This window comes from the organism of the source record quoted next, unplaced genomic scaffold (genome assembly GCF_019419815.1).
Source record: "Pyrus x bretschneideri cultivar Hongxiangsu unplaced genomic scaffold, Pyrus_bretschneideri_v1 Contig4, whole genome shotgun sequence".
Taxonomy (NCBI): domain Eukaryota; kingdom Viridiplantae; phylum Streptophyta; class Magnoliopsida; order Rosales; family Rosaceae; genus Pyrus; species Pyrus x bretschneideri.
Genome location: NW_025999723.1, coordinates 6,224,930 through 6,237,527, shown reverse-complemented (window position 1 = coordinate 6,237,527; position 12,598 = coordinate 6,224,930). Strand labels below are relative to the sequence as shown.

Here is a 12,598-nt window from a genome sequence, read left to right as displayed (position 1 = left end):
CAACCAGCACATCGAATTTCCCTTGAGGCCAAATGTTTTGCGGTTACAATTAAAGTAAGGGTATTTTTACATACCCCTTAGCCTCACCTTCTATCCATGTGTTACTTTGTTTATATATATTTGCAGGGATTGGTGAATGGGTTTTGGATTCGGTCACTGTCTCTTGGTTATGCATCCATGGTGAAGAAATTTGGATGTGGTGTGCTTTTGGTTGCAGGTTTAGTACTTTGGTGTGGCGATGGGCGGAGCCAGGATTTTTTTCTTGGGTGGGCTAGCTGAAAATAGTACCATAAAATCATATGTTTATTTTTTTGCTTATATAAAATTATGTAATAATCAATATAAAAGAACAACAATACAATATGAACTATTCTTAAAATCATAACCCTAACCAATAAATTCAAGGATCGTATAAATAATTAACCTACTAATTAAATCAAGAATAAGTAAATAAAGTGATTAAGAACGTACCAAAGGTGACATTCATTGGAAAATCGCAACAGAAAGTAAGAAATTGTGGAGATAGAGATTTAATTGTGGATTTAAAAAAAAAAAATTCTTTTCTTGAGTAAGAAGCACAAAGGCTAAATTACATATGGTAAATAGTCTTTTTCTTTAAAGAAGAGGATAAAAGGGGACCATAAATATTACTAATTTATAATTTTTAGCATAAACGTATTATTTACTACATATCCTCTACTAAATATACATTAAATAATAATACGTATTGAAATTGAGTAGGCTATAAGCATAAGTTTACAAAAGAATAATTCGATTCACAAACCCATTTTTACGTCCAACACAGCCTTATTAATTTTTTGTCTATGATAATTTTCAATTTATTCGATCCCAACAACTAAAAATTGAGAGGGGTGTGTGAGCAGTAAAAATGAGTGCATGGATAACAATACTTTTACAGAAAACCTCCCTGAGTCCCTGGGCTACAGCCCACCTTAGCCTTGTGGGTGGCTACACCGTCGATGTCTTGGTCGGTTTCACCACTCGATCATTTTCTTTAATGTTGTAGCTTCGGCAGATGTTGCCATTACTTTTGTGGTGATGACGGCGTCGGACGCTACTTTGTGCGGTTGGAGATTATGGATTCGGATTTTTGTTTTGCTTATTTAATTAGGTTGAGCTTTTATGTATCTGATTTTCCCCAATGTATTTAGAGTATTTTACCTTCATCTGTGTTAGCCTGTAACCTTCTTTCGATTTAACGAAGTTTACATTTTAGATCAAAAACAAAATAAACCAAAAAAAAAACCACTCACTCTCTTGGAAGGTAAAGATGGGCCTAAATGGGCGAGCTGGAGTGACAAGCGGCTCGGCTGAGGATGCGAATGTGTTACGGCTAACTAGCTGAGTCATGATTTGAACTAGTTCGTTGTCCAACACGTCATCATCATCACTTCGTCACATCGCATGCTTCTTTGTCTTATTTTCATTGAATGCCTGCGCTTTCCATTCATACATTCATTTTGTATTTTAATTAAAGAAAACTAGTAAAAAAAATTTGAAATTTTTTAATTTTAAAGTTAGATGTAAAATTAAAAGTAAAATGAATAGTATTATAATTAATTTTTTTAGTATAAAGATATAATTTTAGTTAAAGTAAACAGTATCAAAACTTTTTCGTTAAAGTTCCTTTATTTATATCGTATTGATTAGTGGATCAAGTAAAAATTATTTTAACGAAAAGGCATCAGAAAATTGTAAATATTTTACAATATTCCAGCAATTAATGGTCGGTTTGTTCAAATTATCAGCATCAAAAGAACTCGTCCCACAGTTGCAACCAAAACCAGAAGAATCTGGCGTTTTCAATTATTCTCTGTAACCCAATCGAAACCCTGGTTCTGAATTTCTATATAAATTTCTAAGCAAATTACTCAAAGCATTTTCCTAACATTTTTTTGTTACTGAATAATGTATAAATGATTTGACGATATATCATGGAAACATCCTTTTAAATTTTTCATACATCTCTTTATTTCTAATCAAATAGAATCAACCGTCACATTCAAACAAGGATGTGTAAGAAACTAAATAAGATGTGTGTTTATCATTTCCCTATATCTTAATCCTGTTAGAAATAGATCAAATTTAGAATTTTACAATTTATCATAGATAATATTATTAGTCATAATAAATCAGTATAGAGTAATTTTATTTGATTTTTGACTATACAAAATTGATAACAAAAAGGCTTGATGTGTAATTTTTTGTATGTGAATATATTTTTCTTTATAAAAATGAACACTAAGTTCAAGTAAATTGCGGATAAAGATATTCGAACTTTAGTGCAAAAATGACAAGCCAATTCATAATTTTCGAGTCCTTATTAAGAATAACCCATTTTATTGAAATAGGTTCGATTCCTTGAGTTTAGGATTATTATTTATTTTTATTATTTTTTTCTTCTTCTTCATGTTTTAAACACAATTCATAATTTTTTTTATCTTATAATCAACCCATATTACATACTAATTGTATTATGTTTTTGTACATTTTATCCTATATTATGCAGGTGAGTTTATGTTAATTTTAGTATTTTGTTGGAAGTTATTAGAAAGATTGAAAATAAACTCATTTTTAAATATTCAAATTAAAAAAAATGCATGAAATTAGAATGTTTTAATTTAGTTTTAAAATTTTAAAATGAGATACAAATACTAGTGAAGAAAAGGGAACTTAACCTAGTAGCTACTCAGTTCTTTGACGCAAATTTAGATGTCCTAATTTTTTTATTCAAATTTGGACTGAATTTTAAAGGAAGTTTACAAATAAAATACAAAACAATGTTTTTGTTACGACATTAATTAAAAAGAAAAATTAATGAAAAGGATTTGAAAACTTTGAGTTTTAACGATAAGGACAAAATAAATGGTAAAGTGGATAGTAACATAATTGACTTTTTAGTTTAAAAATGTGATTTTTCGTTAAAGTGAATAGTACCAAAAACTTTTCGTTAAAGTTCTCATTATTTTATAAATGGAAGAAGTGATTTTCGCATACATTCTCTTTTCGGTGTATATGATTGTTTATTTTTATTTTCAATTAAGAAAGAATCATGGTAAAAAGAGAAAAATTATTTTGGGTGCGGACTAAGCCCAAGAAATAAAATACTAGCTAACAATATCACGGCCCAAGGTCTGGCCTACTGTATAATCCTCCAAAATAACATCACAGGGCTTTCAGTCATATAAAAAAATCATGCATAATATAACCACTAATCACAGTAAATATCATTGATCATCAATCACAAAAACAGTAGTCTGAGAATCACATTCCACTTCCAAATATCTACAGCCTGAAGAAAGTAGCCTAACTTAGGTATAAACCTATGCAAGGTCATTGTAACCACTAATCGTAATATAACCACTAATCAAAGTAAAGATCGTTGAGGTTTCACCGTAAAACCAATTAATAATATGAGAAGCAGTCTAACTTAGGTATAAACCTGTGCAAGGTCCATCCTCCATCAATATGAGATTCATTCTTAACACGACCTTTCACTAATGGCGAATTTTCAAGCCTAACACATAGATAACACAACTAAGTGATATGAAGCGTGTGCGGCCATTTGTCTTCACAAGTAGGACAACCTGCTTTGATACCATGAACAAAGTTGAGTTTCCACCATAAAACCAATTGACAATATATAGAATAACTTAACTTACTTATAAGTCCCTGTAAGGTCCATCATCTCATCAATGTGAGATTCATTCTACAAAACAACCTTCATCCCAAACAAGTTGAAAATAGAAAAAAAGAGAAATTGGCAACCAAACACCTTATCAAAGAGGTTAATTACAACAAAAAACCCAAAGTAAGCACATGGTTAATTTACACCCAAACAAAATCATCATATACTTTAATTAACAATTAAAAAAAATTCCCAAAATCAGTTAAAAACAAAATGATCAGCATTTACAATCATATACCTTATTGAACAATTCAAGAAATAATAATTAATTAACCAAATATAAAAAATAAAATTACAAATTAACCCCGACGAAATTAATATTCATTTGTACATCCACGTACGGCGGTCCTAGAAACAACGAAATCTTATTCTTTCATTGTCTTAGGGTTAAAGATGCTCACCATCTTCTTAAACTGATCGACAAACGAAGTATACGAAACGGTACCATCATTCCCTGCAAGCACTTTGTACTTGTCCTTCCTTGTGAAGTTGGTGCACTCAAAGCCTAACGTGGAGGCCAAGATTCTTTGCACGTAATTTGCAACATCATGAGGGCTTTTTCCAGACGAACACGTGGCTTCCACAGGCAACTGGTTCAAGAACGTGACTTCGTAAACTGGCCTAGGGTTCATGAAGAAGAATATGGGGTCCAAAGCTTTCCAGCCCTTGGCTGTCGTTGCATGGAAAAACCCTACCCTGTAGTTCATGGCCACCGGGACGATTCGGTTTGTAAGCTCAGCAAAGAGTGCACTAAACCTCAAAAGAAAAGGTTCACGACACGTCGTTCCTTCGGGGCAAACCACCAAGTCCCCTTTGGTTAGTTCACGCTTGATTCTCTCAGCATCGACGTGCCGAACACGAGTTAATCGAACGGTGGGGATTGGGGATAAGAGCTCTGATAGTCGAGAGATAGAGTATGTGACTGCTGGAATTCTACGTTTAAGTACGGTGGAGAGTATAACGGGATCCATTAGGGTTCGGTGAGTGCAGACGAAAAGCACGCCGGAGTTTCCACCGGAGAAGGGCGGTGGGGGTTTGCCTTTCACAATGACTTTACCCCCAAATAGTTGAGACATGTAGGGTATAGCCCTCATCGGCAATATCAGTCCCATGAATAAGCGAATGAAGGCAAGTGAGATGCCTAGGGGCATCCATAGGAGGATTAAGAGAGCGGTTGTGGGCGTAGGGCGCTTGACTAGTCGACCGTCATGGAAGATCACTGGGAGTGGTCGGAGGACTTGCTGCTCATCATGCTTTTTGTTGGTGATCATAAATGGTGGGTGGATTTCTTTCTGCAGAGACAAGCCATGCAGGCATAATTAATTTACTGCATTAGTACGTACGGGACCAAATCAATTTACTTAATTATTTAGCATGCACCATTATGTTATATGGAGGCAGATTCTCTGCCCTCCCACTTCCCATGCCCTCCTGTCTATGTGGTCACGGTTAAGCCACGTCAACATTTTATATTACTATTCCTTTTTGTCTTATTATCTTTATAAAAAAACAATATAAAATGTTGACGTGGCTTAACCGTGACCACACAAAACAGAAGAGCATAAGAAAGCAAGGGAAGTGGGAGAGCAGAGAATCTGCCTCCATGTTATATATGTGCTACTTAAGTTGATAATGAATAAAACAAACGGTTCAGATCCTATACTTGTAATGTATCACATCAGTTGTTAATAATGCTATTCATTTCTCATATATATATATATATATGTACGTACCTTGCATAGGGATAAAAATGAAGAACCAGATGATGAAGTCCGTCCCAACCCTAACGTCGGTTGTTCCTCATCCACAAACAGATTGGCCACTCGGTTGTACATGTTAATTTCACCTTTAACAAAGCCGGTTGCAAACCCAAATCGGTTTACAATAAGCTCACTACCAATAACTTCATCAGCTCTCAAATGCTCCTTAACAAACCTCTCCACCATAATCCTTGGCATCTTAGTCACCACAACTCTCCTATCATACGAGCTAAACACTTTCCAAGCCTCCATATCTAAATCATCCATGTAAAACTTTGGCAAAACCGCTCTAGCCACGGACTCAATCTCTGATTCTGGAATACCAAAAACAGCCACAAAAATCATCAGCCTATGCCCGGCTTCCTCCATACCTATCATCTCCAGAAACCGAATAACCGGCCACATCATTAACAAGGCGGCAAACCGTATCAAACCCGTCGCCTCAAATGCTACCAACATGAAGTAGGAGAAGGGGTCAGGATCCCTCAGAAGTGTTCCTTCGAGCTCCGAGACGATAGACTCCATTGAGCTAGTAATTGTTTGCATTTGTTTTTCTTCGCTTTCTTGTTCTTCTCGGTTTGGGATTAATTAAGCTAAGGATCATGTGGTTATAAGTACCATATTTGGCTTGGGTTATGAATATTTGACTGGTTAGAACAATGTAGGAATGAATCAGTTTATCAGTTTACAACAACCCTAATTACTTTATAAGAACTTTTGTGATCAGTCTTTCTCACTCTAATTCGATCTCTTTACTTTTGCGTTTTTGAGGTGGATGTAGCTGCAACGAAAAAAGTATTATACGCCATGTAAATACACACAAAAGATGGATTACTTAACCCCAACAACTTTGTGACGTGGACGTTTAATTTGTGATTCAAAAAGTCCATCTGTACACACCTAATAGTAGGTCTGACTTGGTGCCTTTAATTAGGTCACTTACTTTTAACATTTTACAGCGTACGTGATTAGTGTTCACGTTATTCGATCAATCTTCGTATATAAGGCTTGCAAAGAGTTGTGTAACGATGGTTTGGTCACCCCACGTTCATGTTGCATGGGGAATTAAGACTCCAATTACCCAATATAGCTGTCTGATGAGGAAATTTCTGCGAAATTTCGGTTTCGATTGTCTCTTTTGGTTTTTTTTCTACGTTTTAGATTTTGATGTATATAGTTTTGTATGGCATTTCCTTGTTCTTAATAGAATCAACGGAGTTTCTTCTTTCCCCGTTAAGAACATTGTACGAATTTCCTTCGTGCCACTCAGTATTATGGTTTGATTGTATTCCTCTTCGTTTAAAAGTGAAAGGTCTTAAGTTCGAATTTCTTTGATATCGAAATTAGGCTGCCCATTGTATGGCTTAACCGAACTCTCCCTCTCCTAATATAAAAATATTGATGTACCAAAAAAAAAAAATGGAGATTTCGTTATAAAGTTTACATGGACATAGTACAAAGATCTCAGAGATGTAGGTTTACAATTGCCTTAGAAAATGAGGGAGAATAATAGCAAAACGACATACATTAATCATACTTACTTCGCATGCTTAAAGGTTTTCGTTCGGATCCAATACAAATTACAGAAAAACAAGTGGAACATCTCATATACTTTGTTTTGACAATATTTGACTTTCATGGCCCGTGGCAGATTTAAAATTTGAAACTTGGGGTTCCCATGTTAAAGGTCCAAATTTTTGAGACAGAAATATAGCGCTAATAGCTCAAATAAATTTCAGGTTATTTAAGGATGTATTTTATCAAATTAACACTTGTTGGGTTTGTGTCAATCAAATTATGTTGCGGATATGTCAACATATATTGATATTTATCGAAATAATCTGATGAGTGTTATCAAGACCGTTTGTCGAGTGTTGTTGATGCAACTTGTAGAGTGTTGTCAAGCTATGCTTAGCAGACATTACATTAAACATTTGGAGAACACAAAAAAACTCGTACCAAACATTTAGAGGGTTCCCCTAAGACCTTAACGTGCTTGTTTCCCGTCCTCCGAATATCTGGGACAACCTTAGTCCCAGTATGCATGTGCCCTTGTTCATGCGCGTCCATGTATCACCAAACAAAAAAATTTCTTCTATGATCGGTGTGAACAGGATAAGGTTGAGAACTTCAACATGTGAGTTAAGGAAAGCTAACTCTGGTTAAAAGTCAAGTAAAAGCGAGAGGATTCATATCCTTGGAAATTGTTCGGCAATGGTAATTAACAAATCTTTAATATCTTCAATATCAAGTTTTTGTGTTGATTAATATGTTAATAAATCAAATAAGATCGTAATCAATAAGGAAAACATATCAAATTCGCGTGGATCATACCTAATAGATCTCCTACAGAAAGTCGAATCACTTGTTAAAATGAATTGGGTAAAATCTCCTATTGATCCTTAAATCAAGCAACACATGCATATATGCAAAGCAATTAGCAAAGCTTGCAAGAAAAATCAATTCAAAGTAGGTTAACCAATCTAGCCATTTGCCGTCTCCGGCTTTCGTGCAATCAAGTATATATGCTGCTAATCAAGGTTAATTCGCTTTATTGACAAGGAAGATTTCTGCTCCAAGTTAGTTAAGGTTGTTTTGAATAGATAATGAAAACCAACCTTTCAGTTTTAGCAAAAAGAATATACATATTGTGTGTTATTGTATTAGTTTCTCCGCAACAGTATGCAATTGTGACGAATATGTTATAGTGTGTCTAACGGCTAAAACTATGTGTACAAGATACCCTGGACAACACTAAAAAATCACTAATCACATACCCAATTTCAATTTGTATCCATACTTTTGAGTTGTCACAAGCTACAATCACATGCTTCGGCATAAACCGATACACGTACGTTGTTTGGCAGGTAGATGCCTTTCGATTAGCCTAAAGAAGTGAAACCATATAATTAGGATAGTGCCATCCACACACCTCTTTTTTTTTACCTCTCATACACCCTCTTGCTAGATCAAACGAATTGAAAAAAAAAATCAAATAACATAAATTTAGTAGAAAGCATGTGAGAGGTAAGATAATGTGTTTGGATAGAACTACCCTACAATTAAGTTCAATTTCCCAAACCCAAAATAGGCCCAACATAGGTAGATCAGGCCTTAAAGAGGAAATTTTTTAGCCCAACTCACCAAAATGTTGAAATGGCTGAGATCTTTTGGGGTTCTGGTTTTAGGGTTTGTAATCATTGTCCGTTAAACAGAATGGGGAAGCATGCAAGTTGATGTATGATGACCTAAACGAAACTGATGACATACCATAGAACAACAAGAACCACAAGCTGGTCATAGACAGCTGATAACAACGCTATTGTTAGCAGGCATGATTTATATTTTCAGTTACATTGCAGATATTCGAACGCTTGACCTAATTTAATCCTTCTTTTTGTTAGTAGCATGATAGCATGTATTTCATCATATTTTTTTCTGTCCCAAATTGTGTCCTCTATTTATATAGACATGCAGATAATTTACTAATAAGTGGAACTCCCCAAAACCCATATCTGCAAGTGAATGGATATTTACTTTTTTCAAATAAGATCTTTAGCATAGTTCACTGCCGTCTTGAAACAAAGGCAATTCGGTGCAACTAGGTATTGTTGATGCACAAAATCAGTGAGATTTTGGAACAATATAAAGTGTCATATTTGTGACATTCGCAAGATTGCTCCGGTCACCCAATGAGGATAATATGTAAAGAGATAGAAATATGGAAGCAAACACAGGATTTACGTGGTTCACCCTAAGTTGGGCTACGTCCATGGGGTAAATAAGTTCTCATTAACAGTGAAGAGTTTACACAATACATAAGTTCAACCATAATCATCATTAGTGAGTTCTAATGACGAGTTTAAGTACAATAATAGCATTAGAGATTAATTGTAGGAGAAATGTCTTCTTTTATAGTTGAGGAGAGTCTCTGGCTTCTATCCGTGGTCGATGTGAGACTCTAAGAGCTTTATTTTGATGTTTGACTCGTGTCGAGTTGTGATGGGCCTCTTGGTTGGAAAGAAACTATTGTGATTCGGCAGGGTGTCTCAACACCAATCCTTTAGTGGGTCCCTGAAGGTATGTAGTTAAATGGTACTCGGTAGCTTTGTGATTGGTGAAGTGTGCTCGGTAGCTCGAAATTGGTAAAGTATGGTACAAACATGCATGAATACATACATTTTTCTTACCATCTGATTTGATTATGGGGCTGCGAGTTGATTGGTGCTCGGTAGCTTCGTGATTGGTGAAGTGTGCTTGGTAGCTCGTAATTGGTGAAGTATGCTACAAATATGCATTAATACGGAAAATTTTCTCACCGTCTGATTTGATCATGGGGCTGCTACTGAGTGACTTGTTGTAGTCTCTTAGGCCATTTCCAACCGAAGGGTCCAGAGGGCCAGAGGGCCGAAAATAGCATGAAAACTGTCTCCAACCGAGGGCTAGGCCAGATGGCTGTGGAATCTAAAAGGGCCCCACGAAATCGGAGAGGGCTAGAGGGCTGGCTGCTGAGGCTGGCCAAAATTCAAATTAATCATGTCGGTTAAAACTGACAAGAATACATTCATATTATTTAGTATAAATGTATTATTGTCGGTTATGTTTTAACCGACAGGATTGATTTGAATTTTTTTTTTTGCAGTTTTATTATTATTTTTTCTTTACGAAAATTTTCCTATAACTTCTATTTTTCATTTTTTTTAAATTCTATTTTTTTCCTATAACTTTTATTTTACAAAATTTGTAGTTTTTAACAACATTTAACAAATTATTAAAAACATTTCTAGTTTTTAATATTTGTTAAAAAAACATTTAATAACATGAAACTTAAACAACATTTAAGTTGTAGTTTTTAAATAATAAATTATGTTTGGCCCTATGACTCTCGGTTGAAGACGGTTTTTTGTGATAGGGCTAAAACGAGCCCTCTGACCCTCGGTTGGAGACGGAAGCAAATATGATCATGTACTGTTCATTAAAATATTAATATTTTAGAGAATCTTGGAGGGTCAGAGGACTAAAACGAACCATCTGACTAACCATCGGTTGGAAATAGCCTTATATTGCTCAAATAATGAAATCGCAGGAAATCGGCAGACGGGTTCGAAAGTCGGATGCTTTCTAATGGGACGGAGCACAAGGGCAGAGTTAATCTTGAACAGTCACATATACCTATCGAAAATCGTTCGTCTTTTTTGACAATCTTAAGTAACCCAACTTCCACCAAAACGCCGACGATGGTGACTGGACCTCGTTGTCCTCTTCCACCGATGCGACTGCTACGTGATAGCAAACCAATTTTTCTTGGTTTCCAATAAAGTTTTCAGTTGAACCACAACAGTCGGTTTAGCAGTTTAGCAGATCATGACATTATACAATTTGAGATATTTTTTATATCCAAGTGTTTTTTGTTCAATGACATGTATTATTCCGCTTCATGTTCCCGAATCTCTCACATCCCACGTGACCACCTCAATAAAATTCTCTTTTTCTCTTTTGTGAGCCAATCAGAATGTGACACTTCACATTTACAAAGTCAAAAGGAAATTGTTGTAACCTGTTATCTGCCACTGCCCTTGTTTTATCATATATATTTTAAATCAGAAAAACCAGGTGCACCGAAGAAAAATTAAAACCATGTAAAAGAGTGAACTAGCTAGGTCGTTACTTTTACTTTTCATATTTCACCAACCTTTCAAATCAACAAAGATCACAATCACGTCAACATATCTGCTAGGTTGAAATTGCTCGATTCCTAGGCTCAAGGTTGAAAATCTAACTAAATGATTAAGATAAGATTAGAGATCGATGCATGAGCGTGTAATATATTTATATACTATATACATTATTGACAGTAAGGTAAGCAATGAAAAGATCATTACCGTATGCAGTTACCTACTATGGATAAGCACGGGAGATATGGTTAACCATGAATTGCGCTTGCCAAATTTCGAGGTTATGCCTCACCTTCTCATCTATTCTTTTTATGTATATATAAATCTATTCCTTCGATTTCTTTACTAAAATATTCGTATATCTGCAGCTGAGTTGACGTTGAAAATCGGGAATATAAAAGATAATATAAATAATTGAAGTGTTTTATTTATTTATTTATTTTGCTTAAACAGATAAGGGAATTATGCTAATACAAATTTCTATATTTATTTTCTGGGTAGTAGTCGTGTTTAAGTATAATTAAGGCACAAGATTCTTAGGGTTTTAACCCATGAACTGCAGACAGAAAAATAGTTTATATATATGATAAGAAGGTGCGTAGACTAGTTCGTGATAGCGATCATGTAGAAGAAACCACAGACAAGTCAAGTCAGGTGACCCTCTCCTAAACGAAAGAAAGAATATGATATGAGATGATGGATGAAGTGACTCACTGAACGGCATCGTTATCCACTGTTTCTGCAAAAATATTGTAAATGTAAACGAACTGTGGCTGACATAATCACAAAACTAACATTGTCACAATACGTAATACGTATGCCCTTTCTGTACTTTCTTCTTCTTTTTTATCAGTGCTTTTTTCTGGTCTATATATATATAAGAAGAAAAAGAAAAAGGCATCTTCTTTGCCCATGGTTTGGAGAAATTTTCAATGTAACGGGAGTAGTACATTACATGTTTTTATGTAAGTGGTGAAATTTTTAATTTTTTAAGTTATTAGCATTTTAACATATATATCACACCATTTATATAGTGACACGCGGTATACCACTCCGTATGTCGATCACATTAAAAAATCTCTCCATGATTTGGGGTCTTGGTGGTAGGGCTGGTAGCTAGGGTTTTGTTGCGTCGTGAAGTTTATATTTCTGTGGGTTTTTAGAGGGTGGCAGAATTAGTGAAGGTTTAAAATAAGTTAGTCATCATTCCATTTTTAAATTACGTTGATATATGCTAAAATTAGTTGAGTTTTTATATTCAATAGGCCGAGTTGAGATATATTTTATCATTCTAATTACTAGGAAAGAAGTGGAAAAATCTTGAAATTTCATTTAACGATACTTATCTTCTTGATGTTGAAGGAGGGTATTAAATTGAAAATTTCATCAATGTCGATCATAAAAAACCAGTCATGAGCAATTAGTCTAGGGGCATTTAGTTTCTATTTGATTAG

The 12,598-nt window shown here is 34.9% G+C and overlaps 1 protein-coding gene across 1 annotated transcript; it reads right to left on the bottom strand.

Moving 5' to 3' along the window:
* Positions 1-3,959: 3,959 nt before the first annotated feature.
* LOC103942961 (glycerol-3-phosphate acyltransferase 5-like) lies at positions 3,960-6,226 on the bottom strand. The gene is made up of 2 exons (XM_009353159.3): positions 5,443-6,226; positions 3,960-5,001 (listed from the first exon to the last, which is right to left on the bottom strand). The coding sequence occupies exons 1-2, from the start codon at positions 6,013-6,015 to the stop codon at positions 4,075-4,077; spliced, it is 1,500 nt and encodes a 499-aa protein (XP_009351434.2). The 5' UTR covers positions 6,016-6,226; the 3' UTR covers positions 3,960-4,074.
* Between the last annotated feature and the right edge of the window lie 6,372 nt (positions 6,227-12,598).

Bases quoted from the DNA above. Each gene is read 5' to 3' on its own strand.
- LOC103942961 (XM_009353159.3), bottom strand. From the start codon at position 6,015: ATGCAAACAATTACTAGCTCAATGGAGTCTATCGTCTCGGAGCTCGAA. The intron at 5,002-5,442 runs GTACGTACATAT...TTGTCTCTGCAG, and splicing joins CATTTTTATCCCTATGCAAG to AAAGAAATCCACCCACCATT.